This window comes from Tinamus guttatus, unplaced genomic scaffold (genome assembly GCF_059628265.1).
Source record: "Tinamus guttatus ecotype Peru unplaced genomic scaffold, ASM5962826v1 Tinamus_guttatus_pri_ptg000172l, whole genome shotgun sequence".
NCBI classification, from domain to species: domain Eukaryota; kingdom Metazoa; phylum Chordata; class Aves; order Tinamiformes; family Tinamidae; genus Tinamus; species Tinamus guttatus.
Genome location: NW_028288706.1, coordinates 385,868 through 401,696, shown reverse-complemented (window position 1 = coordinate 401,696; position 15,829 = coordinate 385,868). Strand labels below are relative to the sequence as shown.

At 39.1% G+C, this 15,829-nt stretch overlaps 1 protein-coding gene across 1 annotated transcript in view; it reads left to right on the top strand.

The window, feature by feature from the left end:
- Positions 1-15,829, top strand: part of SNX29 (sorting nexin 29) — a gene marked incomplete at its 5' end in the record, with an annotated part of 100,189 nt that overhangs the window by 47,814 nt on the left and 36,546 nt on the right. Inside the window, 3 exons of the mRNA XM_010214877.2 lie at positions 1,505-1,560; positions 2,723-2,804; positions 15,191-15,331. Of these exons, the coding sequence (XP_010213179.2) occupies positions 1,505-1,560; positions 2,723-2,804; positions 15,191-15,331 (279 nt within the window). The remainder of the gene's footprint in view (positions 1-1,504; positions 1,561-2,722; positions 2,805-15,190; positions 15,332-15,829) is intronic.

Here is a 15,829-nt window from a genome sequence, read left to right as displayed (position 1 = left end):
TTAATTGTGTAGAGTGAACTATGCCCTATACAGATGCGGTGTGATGGTGCTGCTGCTCTGTAGGACAAATGCCTTGAGACATCCAGTTTTGGCTTAGGTTTTATTAGGTTTCTCCCTTGAGCTACCAGCATTTGTCTTCAGGAAAACGCTGTAGTAGCTGTAGTAATTATGCTGCTTATTGTAAAGCTTCTTTTTGTATGTGTGTGTGTTTTTTTTTTTTTTTTTTTTTTTGGGTCCCTCGAGAGACTGAGGATGCCCTGAGGTTATAAATGTTTATGAATAATCTGCTTAAATCAAACACAAACCAACTGAAAACATCTTATGAACACACGCACACAGGGGGAGCAAGGATGAAAGGATCGTGGGTACTAATAGGCACTGAACCAGCGCTTTGTTATGCACCTTGTCTTTTAAATGAGAATTTCAGCTTTCAGCTCTCTCCATTTGCAAGGCCTTGAAAATAAAACTTAATTTCCTTATGAGTTATGAGTCTCTTAGCCAAGCAAGACATATCAGTGTTTGCTAGAGAATGCAATGGAGAACTTTGTCTATCTGTGGAAACTTTTGTTACTATATAAATCCCCTTATTCCAAAAGCTTTATTCCACTCTGAGTTATCCGTAGTTTTTGTCCCTTCATCTCAAAAATGATACAGGAAAATTACAGCAGGTTCCTGGAAAAGGAAGGGAGAGACCTGTGGAATGGTGGGCAGTGGATGGAGATAAGCTCTTTGTGGCATCCCCCGCTCATAAGTAGATTCAACCAAACTACAGGCAATTTTTCAGGCTGCTTCGTGCTGCCGTCGGGCTGTGCAGCTCTTCTTACCAAACATTTGGCAAGTACCTGGAAAGATAATTCATTAAGGAGACTGCCAAATACATGAAACCACAATTTGCTGAGGAAGCCCCTGGCGTGAGAACTGCTGCAGCTGGGGGAAGGGTCGTGAGGGCTCCCTGATCCGAAGGGGGGCCGAGCGGCGGCCGCCTCCTTGGCCGGTCTCGAGGCTGACGGTCACGCAGGCCAGCGGGGCCGCGAGGCCCGGGTCAGGCCGCTTGTGCACGAGGCAGAAAACACGGTGGGGTTTCTGCAGCCGTGACGCAAACCACAGCTCTGCCTTCGTTTAGGTGCTTTCTTGAAGAGTGAACAGGCAAAATCAGCTTAGGTCTTGCAGTAGAAATATTACCAGTTAGCATATTTTAGATAATTAGATTTCAAGCTTTTTTTTTTTTTTTTTTTTTACCTTTCAAAATTACATGCTCTTACCAATCCCAATTGCCTCTTTACAAAGCTATAGAAAATTCTTACTCTGAGAGCTCACAAGGATGATATGTTCATGCTACTTTTTACAGTCTTTTATTTTTCTTTAATTGTTTTCCAGTAATAGGTTTTTTCACTAGCATTTAAAAACCTAAGTTTTGAATTGTAATTTCCTTATAACACTATGATTTCTTAAGAGAAAGCAAAATAACCAGCATGTGGAATTTGTTTCTGTTTTGTCGATACAGGTCCCCGGAGATTTGAGTCAAACGTCTGAAGATCAGAGTTTGTCAGATTTTGAAATGTAAGTTGTTTAAAATGCGTTTTTCTCTCTGTGCTGTCTTTATGGGAATGAAGAACAAGCAAACAGATTAAAGAATTTGGTTTTTTTTCTATGTTATTTCCAATAACCAAATTCTCAGTTGTGGTGTTCCATGGTTGGAAAGTACAGAGAGCTCCACACTTCAGATGCTGGTTTAGTTTTTGAATAATGTTGAACGCAATGAGTTTAGATTCAAGAAGATTCTCCTGTGAGTGTTTTTTTCCTTAAGCTAAATTCTTTCAATGCAGTCGTTTTTGGTAGCTATGGTACCTGGTAGTAATCAAATAGAAAACAACATGATTCTAATGACAGGACCGAAAAGTCATGTATTATTGCTTTGAATTTGAAAGAAAATGCATACTGCTAGTAATTTGATGGTGTTTCTTATTTTTGTGTGGCAACTCTTAGACTTTGCACACAGATAATATATACTAAAAATAAAACACTGCCTAAGGTCATCCATATTATTGAAGCCTTGCCTTTGTTACTCAAACTAATGCATAGAGTTTCCTGTAGGTAGAGGGGTGAAAAAGTAGCTAATGTCTTTTTATCATATTTGAAATAAATGAAAATTACAAGTCAAAATAAATTACCAAGAGAATGTATGGGAGTGTGTTATCCATACACCTGGAAAAGAAATCTGCTAAGGGTTACTAAATATGCAGAACCACATTTTGCTCAAGAGGCCCCCTGACCTGAAAGTTGCTGGAGGTTGGGAGAGCTGGGAGGGAAGTAGCATGTGTGCTTTGTTGATCACTTTGATCACTCTCCGAAAACTGGAGGCTGTTACTTTTTAATTTTTATATATAAACATGATTCTCTGTATTAAACTTTTCTCTCTCCGGCTCAGTTCCCTGAAATGAGTCAGTTCTTCTGTTTCCTGTGTATTGTCAAATACAAACCACAGAAAAGTGAAGGAAATTATTTCATTGCCTTTTTTCAGTTATGTTAGCTTAAGAGAAGAATTCTAGCTATAGCAATTATAAAAGGTTCAGGCAGCAGTACGATTTTTCTGATACTCCATTTGAAATGTTGGGTTGCTTTGTTGATTGCTTTGATCAGTATCAAAATCACCAAAAGTTGTTACTTTTTAATTCTGTCTCGACGTGTTTCCCTATTTTATGCTTTTGTCTTTCCTGCTCAGATCAAATCGTGCTCTTATTAATGTTTGGATTCCTTCGGTCTTTCTGCGTGGAAAAGCTGCTAATGCATTCCATGTGTATCAGGTAAGTAATACTTTCTAACAGAGATAATATAGATAAGGTAGCTGACTGAAATGCAACATTTTAATAATTGAAATATCTTAATCACTTTCTAAAAAAAATGGCGCTAGTAAGTAGCAGCATTTATATTTATCCTTTGGATTGTGTTGATGATAAAAGTGGCCTGTTTTGAGGGTTGCTTCTTAATAGATGAATAAAAGCATGTTTAAAGAAAAGATTACAGAGGACCGACCGCAGGGCCGTTCAGCAGTGATCAGTAATGCCTTCTTGCGTGTGCTTGCAAATATTCTGACTCATTTTTGGGACATCAGTGACCAGAAATACTGCCTATTTTCTTATGTATGAAGTTTGTAAAGACAGATATGACGTCACCTTAGTGGCTCACTCAAAAACATTTTGCTCAGTGCAGCAGCAACCCTCCCTGCGTGTCATGGGACGTGTCCATAGTGGGTTCTGCTCCTGCCAGCCCTAAGTGAGGATTTGTGCTCCGACCCGCTTGGAGCGCTGCAGGCCCATCCCGTTCTTCGAGATGAGCATCCTCAGTTTCCGAACAAGCAGGCCCTCTTTAGATAGACAAACTTCAAATAGCCCTGCAGTGTGCTCTCCCAGTACGTCTGTATTTATTTATGAATTGTTTCTGCTGCCAAAAAAAATCCTCTTCCCTGTTTCACCCTTATTTCTTCAGCTCTAAACAAAACGTCTGAAGCTCATCAACAATCCTTTCCCACTTGGAACAATGATTTCTAGAGAATTTTGAATCATTTATGAAATGTTAGCTAGTAGCTGAAAAATGCAGGCAAACCATCCTTCGTGCTAGCAAAAGACAATGAAAAATAAGGAATTAGCTAACGAAAGAACAGCTGGCAATACCAAACTGTCAGGAATTCATTAAAAAGCATTGAATAATCAATTAATGAAAAATTCAGGTATACAAATGCTTGTGGAAATGGAACGTGGTGACAATTGTGATTATCTTTGCTAATTCTCTGTGTCTTTCCCACATCCTCCTGTGTCACAGGCTGCAGAATCAGTCACGATTGTGCTAGCACAGAAAGCACTGCAAGTCCCTTGATGTTGCAGTTCCTTGGCTGCAGATGCAGCTCGGGTTTCCCAGGCTCGTCTCGTGTTGCTGTCTCTTGTGTCTCCCTAGTTTCCATCACCACGTGCCACTTTGTACCCAACCCACCGTTTCTTTACTCAGCTATGGCTTGTGATCTCCCTTACCCTGACTTTGCAGATCTCCTGGCCACGTTGCTCAGCAGTCTAGCAAAGATGCCCTTGTCTGACTCTTTCAAGACAGTGGGAACTTCAGTGCTCAGCACTTCTTGTGATTCCTTCAACAAATCTGCTGCTAAGAGGTTGATATGTAGGTCAGAAGCAGATCACAAGGCTGTTGAATGCCTTTAACATTCAATGGTAAATAGCAAATGGTATTGGAAGGGTCCTGGTGCTCTATGATGCTTCATTCAGCTGATGGGATCTAGAAGTGCTTCACAGGATATCTCAGTGCTTTTGAGTTTAAGGAATATTGCTTTAAAGTGTTCACTCATATTTGATAAATTCCAAGTCAGTTGTCATTTGGAAAAATCTAGTTTATTTTGCATCCTATAAGTTAAATGTCAAATCATCTTCTGCTCCGTGAAACTGCAAGGTGTGTTTGCTACTGTTCATTTAGATATTTCAAGAATTTTGTTGACTACTTGTAATTTTACTGATAGTAGAGCTAGTTTTTAAGTTATGATAGGAATGTCTTTAATCAGAGCAGTTTTAGTTTGCATTTAATTGCAGGACAGCGCAGAGTATTACAGAGTTCCACCTCTGGAGAAGGCTGTGCATTTCCTAACTTTGTCTTTTAATATTAACACCACCACCAAAAAAAGGGGTGGGGGGAAGATAGCATCTATATGTGACCTAAAACTTTCGTGATTTTTATGAAACTTTGATCTTGGTACCCGCTGAGACCTTTCCTCATGGAAGAATACAGTAATAGCACACACTACGGTTTTTGATCTCAGTAATGACATTGTGACAGAGAAGAGTATCTGTCTAGCAGATCAGTTTGCTTTTTGCAATTTTTAAAGGTGTTTTCCTAAATAGACTTTCCTGGATAGTGTAGCACTATGAAGAAAGCCTGCAGTTGGGGTGGCTGTCACATCCCTGGCAAAAGACGTAGTCATGTGCTTGCTGGATACATATGCTTCATTTTATAGTTGGAGGCGAAGGTATTAATTCATAGAACTGTAGTCTTATATATGTTCCCTAATAGCATTAACCACAGCACTGTGCATTTTTCTTGCTAAATGTTTCCAAAATATGTGCTCCTGATTGCAAGGAGTTGGTTTCAATGGTGAAACTATGAAAGAGGGTATTTACCAGACTGCCCTGATCCCGAGGCAAGGATTAGGAGTGACCATTAGAACGGAGCTAGGTTCTGAGAGCCATTGTATTTGTAGCAAACCTTTTTCTTTTGCTGTTTTATCATTTATTTATCCAAAGAAAAATGGAAGTGAATTTGTAACTGCGTGTCAGCCACGTAGGAAACATGCTTGTAGTGTATCAGTGCAAAGGGCAGGGAGGCTCCTTGGTGGCAGTCGTGCAGCCCGTTGATAGTACCAAGGTCCCCGCCTGCACCGTGTGCCGAAACTTGGTCCTGATGCCCCAGGTTTGGACACCTCCAGGGCTGGGGACACTGCCGGGACGGAGGGGACGTTCCCGGGAGGGGTGACGACCAACGTGTAGGACTCGGTTGCAGGCGTTTGAAGATCACAGGAGAACTTAAAGTGCAAAGCAGAGGGCTTGCATATATGGAAGAGCAGGTGTTTGGGATGGGAATAGGAATTTAAATAAACAAACATTTTCATTCTTTGTTCCTGCAGGGCTATTAAATCCAAATATATTTTGGTGAGTGTTACAGAGTAATTGCTGAGAAACCATTCCATTGATTTTCTTCTCTATGTAGTGGTTAGATGGCTTTGCTTCCTGTTTCATCTTTCACTATTAGCAGCTTCTATCCTATATCTACTTAAGTAAATGTAAAACTACGATTTAAACTGCAGAAAGTGCACTGTGGTAATGCTTAATTCCAAAAAGAGAATCACAAAGTGAGGAAGCCAGTTTGAAGTAACGCTGAAAGGAGCAGCTGAGATGGTTTGTGGGCATCAAGGAGACTACTTAAAAACTGAGCTATTGCTGAAAGCAAATGGGTGACGTATTTAAAGACTGGGAAAAGAGCAGACGCCGTGGAGGATTGCTCAGCAGCAAGTAAGGGAAGTTATTAGAAGCAGATTGTGTGTGTTTGTTTTCAAAAATTTTTAAGTAATCTCCAAAGGATGGAAACAAGATAGCTTGTAACTTTTAGAGGCTATAAATATTTGTGTGTATTTATTTATATATATAAATACTTTTTATGTATTTTTCTATAGAGAGGATATAAATATAAAACTAATGTGTGGGGATTAAGGAAAAGTTTATGGAAAAACTTCCAAAAGATGTAAATTTAAATGATGCCTTTTGTCTTGTGTCAGAAAGAGACCACTTGGTCAAGCCAGCAAGACAAATATTCAAGCTATAAAGGGAAGTCTCAGAGAACATATAATATTAATGAAAAAAGGAAGGTGGTGGTGATTGTTGTTTTTATCTCTATTCACTATGGAGGCTTTCATTCTGGCCTGTTCCTCCGAAGAATTATCTTAAATTGAAATATCAGTAGCAGAAGTTATTGAGTAGATAATTAACCTCCAGCTTCACCTCTTCACCAGGAGCTCAAGGCTGCAGGAGCTGGTGAGGGATCGGTCCCTTCACGTAGCTACGTAGAATCTCCTGGTACCCAAGTGGCACAGCTTTTAAAAAGAAGTCAGGGAAGTCTAAGTGCAAATTGGAAGAAATTTTAGGAAGGTGGTAGAAAACCAGCAAACTTCCTTAGGCTGGGTGCTGCAGGTGCTGCTCTGTCAGATAGGCTGCATTAGAAAGTAATTTCTTGCCTAGTATATCTGTAGACAGAATCCAGATCAGATAAGAAAAACACTTTTGCATTTTTATTTTTCCTCTAGATGGTGATAGTTAGTTGCAGTTTTCTTTAGTGACTGAGAAGCAGGGTGCAATAATATTGCAATAATAGTGTTTTATGATATTTTTCCAGCATACAGTGTCTTATTTGCTGCATACATATGGATTGCATTTTCCTGTGCTGTGTACAGCAAATGTCCGTGGTCCTGCCGGTTTTGCTGTAATTACTAATGACTCATGCTTAAGATAATGAAAGTGAGATTTTTTTTTTTTAATTCAGTATCAAAATGGCTTCTTGTGAATCCTCTGTGTATAACATTTTGGGTTATGCACAATAAGATTAATGATAGACACATTAATCGGACAGGAGTGTTGCTATTTTCATATGAATAAGAAGCCCCCTAAAATTGTCACTAATAAACGTTATTTTTGGAATAAAACTTTGATTTCTGTTCCTCTCAACACTTCAGCATGGATCGACTGATCTGCCTACTCATGGAACTCCTTTCTCTGTTATTAAAAGGGTGTTCTATTTTTCCTATCCACTTGAAGAGTCCCTTCAAATCCTGATGGATTCACAGTGCTCAAACGCTCCTGCTTAAGCAGAGAGAATGGTTTGCACAAACACAAACTTCCCAGTGAAGGTGCCCGGTGGGAGGAGGTCTGCGGGGCGGTCTAGGTGCCCGGGGCCGCAGGGGAAGGAGCAGCAGCGGCTCTGGGTGAGACGCGGCCCCGTGGCCCCGAGCCCGGAGCGGCCCCGTGGCCCTGCGCCCGGAGCGGCCCCTCCGGCCGCGCGGGAGCGTTGCCCATCGCAGGGTGCACGAGCCTGCCCTTATGGGCAGCCTTTCATCAAAGCAATGAAAAACAGCGAATTAACAGTTAAAATGCTTGGAAGCTACGCAAAGGATTACAAAAGTTAAGCCAAGCAAGCCCATCACAAGAGTATTAACAAATATTAGCCAATATTTTTATCCTTTGTGAGCTTTTGGAATTCTTCCTTTTCTTTCTTTCTTTTCTTCTTCTTCTTCTTTTTTTTTTTTTTTTTTTTTTTTAAAAGAACACCATATGGGTTTAAATTTGGAATAGAGAGGTGCTTATAGAAATGCTAATGCAGATTCAATAAATACAAGGAAATCAAAAATAGGATTTCCATCTCACTTGTTTTGATAGCTACTGGAAAGATGAGAACATAATTTGCATGGAATATTTGAGAGTTCCTGTTCAGTATGGGACTTCAGTGGTATCACTGGGGAAAAATAAATAAGGAAGAATAAATAAGTTGTAATAAATAAGTTATTTACATCCTAGCTGCTAAGATATCTTATCTCCTTCTGTGGACAAAGCACCCGGAATTTTCTGTTTGGAGCAAAACGTGTCACTGCTGTCACTGTGCCCGTTTTCCGTTGTGCAGCGCGTTCTTTCGGTGAAGTGTTTCTCCTGCATCGCGATGGCTGTATGAGTTCAAAGAGCATCCTTGTGAAGCGTTGCTAATCATTTCTGAATACTGTAAGTAATGTTTCACTGTAAAAAGGAGCTAATTATGTGATCATTTGAAGTCTTGCATGCTGAAGCAAACTATTAAAAGAGAAACGTAGCGGAGGCGCGTTGCTTTGGTTGGAGTGTCCAGGAACTTTGGTGCTGATTTGGTGAGTAGCAAGTGATCTGTGGCTACAGATACACAGCGAGCATAAGTCAGCGCAAAAGTAATTGGTAGTCCTAAAGAGCATGATGTATTGGTAATCCTACGTTGGTAGACCTAAAGAGCATGATATTTTTTCTATTTAGGAGAACAGCGTTGTCATTTTTACAGTTCATGTTTGGTTTTGCATCTGTCATGTGTTTGACATTATATTACTCATTTTTATGAGCTATCTTACTAAAAAATTGAAGATTAAATGTTGTAAATAAACTAAAACATTATGTTTCTAGGCTTTGTGTAATTAGGAATATAGTTTTGTTGAGATAAAATCTCTCTCTAATTGCTAACATATCTCTGATAAGTGGATGTTGGAAAGAGATTTAAAAAGCTGCTTGTATTGCAGCTGAAGTGTCCTTGGTTTGTTTGGTTTTGACTGGAATTCAAAAATTTCTGCAGTAATCATTTAAGTTGGAGCTTAACCATAATGGAGTCTTGCAACTGCATCAAAATACAGTTTGTATTTTGGTCCCTTTCTGAGACTCAGAGAAAACTTCAGAGACTTCATCTTTGATTCTCATCTTCCAAACAGCCAGGAAATGTCGCTGCTAATTCCTTTTCAGTTCTATATTTCCCCTTTAGATTTATTCCTTGGATTTCTTGTGTATGTTTTGAGTGCAGAAGTCATTTTGATAAAAGCTTCCTAAGCAGATTGAAATTATCATTGCTCTCAGAAAAGCACATTATGAAAGAGGGAGGAAATATGTGTAGTTTCCAATCCCCTGAAAATAATTGCTTCTTAAATTTTAACCCCAATCTTGTTAGAGTTCCTGAATCCTGAAGAGTCAAGGTGTACACTGACGTTAAGGAAGAGTGGTTATTTTTAAGAGTTTTGCAACTTAGTAACTCAACAATATTTACAGGCAGACAAAAAGATGTATCAAAGCATTTGGGAATTGTGTTTATACTAATTTTTGTTGTTTTTCCTTCAATCGTGGTTTATACCAAGTCTACACCAAAGTGAAATCGTAAGAGATTGTGGGTCCTGTGCTCTTATAGGGCTGATTAGTTTACACATTTGTAAGTCTACTGTAAATACTTTATATAAATATATGTATATGTATAAACATCGTATATCTTTCTGTAAGATCATAGTTAAAAGGAGAACAGTCAACTAATTACTAAATAAAGAGATTCTTCTCTAGTATAGAAATAGGTGTTGCTTTCAATTAAATGTCGGAGAGAGGCAATAGTAAAAAAGTAAGTGTATTTTAAGGATAAGATAGCTGTGTACTGTGAAATGAAAGTCTATTACACCTTATTTCTAAGTAACTAATTAATTTACTTGTCTTAATTGTTTGAGATTATAGTTCTGTCCATTGTGCTCGAGAGGAGGACAAAACAGAAATGTAAGTGTATCTATCCAGAAGAAAACCAACGTTCATGAAATAACCACAGCTCAAATGAAGGAGCTAGATTATAATAATTTAATTGGTCAGGGCGCATGGGAACCTGGAGGAAGTTGCAGTTTATCCTTTCTTCTCCTGAGGTTTCTGGACAGAAATGATGACAAACTGTCGATAGTTACTAAATCTGTTCCTGGTGTGTGTTAACAGCGTTCTTGACTTAATAGTGCTTAAAGATTCCTTAACCTATTAGAGAAGCTTTTAGTTTACAAGAAAGTATCATGAGACCTGGGCTCATTAATTTCCGTATGGCATCATTAATCTAGTGCTTTCAGATCGGCTCTGAGAATTTTTCAGGCATTTCAGTAATCAGTTCTCAGAGAGCTGGCTGGAAAAAATAAGAAAAAGCATACGTAAATTATTACCTCCTTTAGCCTTTTGTCTGTAAGTCTTTCACTTCCCTCATGTTTGTGCTGAGAAAATAACAGATTAATTCATTAAATGGACTTATTAATTGAAATTTTTCAGTCAGCTGTTGTAAGTCATAGCTACCAAAAGAGGTTACTCCTCAGTGTATGGCAGACCTAACTGTAGAGTGCTCCTTGACCACAAGCAAAACTAGTTTGGATTTTGATGTGCAAGAGAATGTTAAAGTGAAATCTTTGTTTGCAATCTAATAACTGTTCTGAGAGTGATTTTAGTTTGCTTTGTAAGTGGGTTCTTTGCTTTAAATATTACTTACTCGGTTTAAGAAACAGGTCATTTTAGGAAACGTGTTTGGAAGGAAAGGTAGCGATTCAAAATTGAACTTTAAACTGCTGAAGGAAGGAGCCTCAGCGTTGGCCTTTACCTTTCTGCACCGTCCCGCTGAAGTACCAGCCTGTAACTTGCTTAGACTTTTTTTTTTCCATGGTAGAAAGCAGCATCCCTCTAAGGTACAGCACAGCAATTTGGGACAAGCAGAGGCAAAGGGCTGATTTTAAGCTATTTCAGTGCAGAGAACTATTAACACAGTGTAATGGTCCTGAGGCCGCCCCTCATTACTCACCTCGTCTCTTCCCTCGTGCCTGACAAACTCCCCGTAACCAATTTGAACATCACCTGCAGCCTGGCCTACATGTTTTGTCACATCCTGTGATTCATCCTGTCTCTCACACTTCTTTTTTCCCTAATCCCCCATATTTTTCTCCCTGTTGTCATTCTCTTTCTTCAGACCTGTGTATCTCTGTTTTGCCTGCGTGCCCCTTCCCTGAGACACTGCATCCCTTCTTGCCTTACAGACTCCATGTGCTCCTGCCAGCTTTTCCCTCCCCAAAATAACTTACGCAGAGTGTCTGTGCTTCAAATTGGGCCAGGAGTGCTTGAAATTGTGCTAGGATGGATGGAAGAGCTGATGTGAGTGGGGTGGGAGTGAGAGAGGCCTGCTGGACTCGCTTTGGTTCCTACCTAGGTAGTTACGGAGCAGTGGAAGCCTTTGGCCACCAGAGTAATGGGCTTTTGTATCTGGCTCTTTGTGCCCCCAGGTTTTCATCAAAAAAAGGATTAAAAAAAAAAAGAAAAAGAAAAAAAATCTTTGGGTTATTATTATGTTTTGGAATAATTAATGTTTGATATCAAAAACCATTGTGGTAGGAACAGAGGAAATGGAGTGTCCACTTTCAGATTTGTCTAGAGGTCTCTTGAGGCTTCTTGAGCAAATTAAGTTTACCTGAGTAGTTGTGCAGTGCTTCAAAATCAAAGTAATAAGAATTGAGACATTTTTAAATAACAGGCAATTTGGGGAGAGCATCCTGGGTAGTTTCTAGGGAAAAATACAATTCTTTGAGACTTTGATGGTGTCTCCTTATGCAGAAAGGGTTAAGGAAAGCTGATCAAGTCATAAAATACTACTGAAATCTTGAACTCATTTTGCATGCCCAGAAATCCAGGATTATTGTTATAGCATCTGTTTAGCTGCTTCTACAGGATAACCTTTTAGGATATATGTTGTTTGATTTCCCAGCTGAGTTTCTACTAAGTGTCTTGAAATACCTTGGCTTGCCAATAGTATTCCCTATTGAGATGATAAAGCTTTAACTATGTGTACTAAATCATGAACTTTCACACCCCTTTCAATGTCTATTATAGCCAATAAATTCAAGATGACTTGGGGCTCCCAACATTGGTTTTTCATGCCTTACAGTCTAAATGAAACTAGTGTCTGTGAACTTTTTTTTTTTTTTTTTAAAGAAGACATTCTCTTAACATTTTTATCTAAGAAATCAACCTATGTTTTTGCAGTCCTTAGAGATTTCAATTACAGTGCACTGGTTTCCTTAATTAGTTTACCTGTTAAGCTGTAACCTGTAGTTATATTGAACTGCATGATTCACTAAATCACAAGCACAAAGATAAATTAGGACTTCTATATTAAATAAATGTGTTAAAAATAATTAAAGCTTTTTTGTGTGTGTGTGCAGAAGCTGAAGCAAGGAATATATGCTAGGGAATAGGCTGGGATGTTAGAGTAAAATAAAACAATTTAAAATAGTTTCCAGTATGTAAAATGAATTTTGTCCTGCCTTAGTAGTTTGCCTTCCTTCTGATACTTATCCTACAGATACAGAAATTATGAAAAACACTTGCATTTCTTATTTCTTCAGAGATGTACTGCATTGTCAAAACTGGTCTGGTAGGTGCAGAGTTATCTTTATCCATGGCTTTAGTTTAAAAGTAGGAGTCTGATTACTTCCTGCAGAGTTGTGATGATAGTTCCAGCATTACACTGCCTAAAAACCTGCTGCCAAAACCAGCTAGAATTTGGTTACATACGGACAGGCAGGGCACTTGGACAGTACTCCGAGCCCCTCACACTCTGAAATGTGCCAGTTTTGCAGTGTCTTCTGTTCATCATCATCAAAAGTAAGTGATTTACAGTGGTAATCAAACACTTATATCTGATCTTATTGGATTATAATTAATATTTCACTCTTGGGAATATAATATGTTAAAAATTGTATGGGATCTGTTAGAAAAATCTCATGTTTTGTTAGTGATGACTGTCGTCTGAAGTCTTGTTCAAAATCATCTGTTTCTGGTGACTCTTCTTGATTTCTTCAAAGTTGCACCATTTTTATGGATATCGTGGCAGATTTCTCAAAATTGGTACTCTTCGCCCAGAATGAATTGGGGGAATCCTTACTGTAATGATGCCCTCAAGCAAAAGAGTGTGGGATGAGCGGTGCCAAGTCCAGCTGGAGGCCAGTGCCCAGAGCTGGGCCCCAGGCATCGGTCCTGGGTTCAGCACTGATTAACATCTTCGTTAACGAGCTGGTCAGTGGGATGGATGGAGTGCACCTTCGGCAAATCTGCAAATGATGCAAATTGATAAAAATGATGCACGCGCACACACACACACAAAATAAATAAAGAGTGGTTGGCCACGTGGACGATGGACGTGCTGCTATTGAGAACATCTTTGACAGGCTGGAGAAATGGGCTGACAGGATCCTCACAAAGTTCAAGAAAAATAAATCTTTTTCTCTCCCTTCCTTGGAAATGGTGAAAAAACCATCTGGAGATGGAGTTGCTCTAGTTGATCCTATGGATCAGCTTGGAGAAGTTGATCCCCCCTTGGAGAACAGAGTGTGATCTCTAGAAGTCCCTTCCAACCTCAGCTCTTTTGTGAATATTGGATGAGGAGCCGGTCCTAAAGTCAGGCAACTTGTAGCCTTGCTAGTCACTAAGCACGCTGAAAATCAAGCGAGTCGATCTGTCCAGTTCTTTACACTACTCCGTTGGTGTATTTTTATTTCTGTTGTTCTGCTTATTTCTTCTGAACGACTTGAGCCTTTCTTTTTCTTTTGAGGAAATGAACCTTATGTTATTTGTCTGTCTTGCCCATATAAGTTAATCTGTGCATTTTTCAGTCTTCGGATGCTTGTTTTTATTGAAGACTTTGACTCCAGCTACCAGATCCTTACACCGATTGGCCAATTTAAAACATCCTAGGTGGAAATTTGGGGATTTCAATGATATTTACTTGCCTGTCACTTTGGGGAATGAGTGTCTGTAGAGATAAGAGGAATTCCTAACAAGGCCCAACCAAAGAAAAGCCTTATAAGCTACTTTTGGGGGAGGAAACATTCACTAGACAGCTGGATCTTCTCACAAATATTGAGAGTCCTTAGTAGAAGTCTCCTTTCTTCTAGGACTCAGCAAATTTAGAGGACAAAGACATTATGACTGTCTTAGTGTGTGAAGCTTCAATTCTAAGTTCTAATCAACTATATTGAAATCCAAATGTCATGAGAAAAATGGAAATATGATTATATTGCCTGCTGCCTGTGTGATGGTCACTGGTCTTGCTTTAAAGATAACTGTTCCCTGGTGCCCAGCTTACACCTGAATTTACTGCTCTTGGCTGGAGAACAAAGTCGTTTGCTATCGATTCTCATCCAGCTTAACTCACGATGCCAAACACTAAGATCAATAATACCTTTAGTGAAGGGGCAAATGAGGTATCACTGCCAAAGCTCCTGCAAGCCCAGCTACCAGACGGAGGTTTCGGTGCTTGGTTTGTTGTTTCTGAGCCATGCTCTTGCTCCGTTCTTCTAAGCACCGAGTTTAAAAGTGTGAGGAAAGGTTTTTCCCTATTAATGAACGAAATCTTAGTGTTCTGTGAGTATCGTGCTTATGTGGGAGGTTTTCCTAGAGACTGTGAGTATTTATCATATAATTGGCAATATGTACGTGAAATAATTTCAGAAAAAAAACACAGCAAAAACAGAATTGCAAAATCTGCAGCTGTATTAAATTATACTTAACGCCCTATGCAAGCAAAAAAACCTTTTTATTTCATTTTCTGAACAGTAGCATATTCAGTTAATTTTACATTTTTTTTATGAAGTAAATTAAGATTCAAAATTTGCCTTTCGCTAGAAGCATTTTTTGCAATTCTGATGCTACAGAGCCAATTTACAAAGTTTCAAAATGTATCATGGTATTAAATTATTATTTTTTTCCCTTTGGTCACTGGCCAGTAGACTGTGCTGGAAACCATGGTAACAGAAAGCACTATTCTGGTGGCCCAAGAACTTAAGCAAGCTGAGATTGTCTCAATAATATAATGATAAAAAAGAATAAAAGGAGAGGGAAGGAGGGAGTGAGTTAGAGTAATGACCTGTTGAACAAAACCAGTGGATGCACAAGCAGAGAGGTATCAATGCATGAGTGATCATGAACCTCCCGGTGTCATCCCCAAAGTGAAGGTGATATACTGTGGGCTTTAAAGAGTAAAGGAGGCAAAAGGAATTCAGCAATTTGTCTTTAAATTCTTCCTTCCTTTCTCTGTCGTTTGGCAGGTTTATATTAGGATCAAGGATGATGAATGGAATGTGTATCGAAGGTACGCAGAGTTCAGAAGCTTGCACCACAAACTGCAGAATAAATACCAGCAAGTGAGGACTTTTAACTTTCCACCAAAAAAAGCCATTGGAAACAAGGTACCTAAAAGAATACCTAATATCAGTAAGGGTTGGGGAGGGGTTAAAACAAACAAACAAACAAAAAAAAAACATTTGCCTGCACACAAAAGAAAGAGGTGGTTATCATAAAGAATTTCCTTACGCCTCCTAGGCAGTACCTGGTATTTTTATACAGACTTTCTCCTCGTTAGCTACATTTATTGTGTAATATTCCACCGACTTGCACTCACTGAAAGAAAACTGTGTTTATTAAATGGTATATTGATGACACAAACAGTAAACAGAGTCCGAAATACTGTGCTTAATAGCCGTGTGTATAAGATGGAATCTCTCCTCTATTCTTTTCAATAAATGCCAACAATTAACACTATTGAGGAATTCCTGCAATGTTACTATAAACTATAAAGTTATCTGTCTAAATTCCGTAGATTTCCTGTGATGTTCACCAGTTATTTTAAGCTCTTTGAACAAGGTTTTAAAAAGTATTTGGGCGCGTAACTCCCTACATCTGGGTCT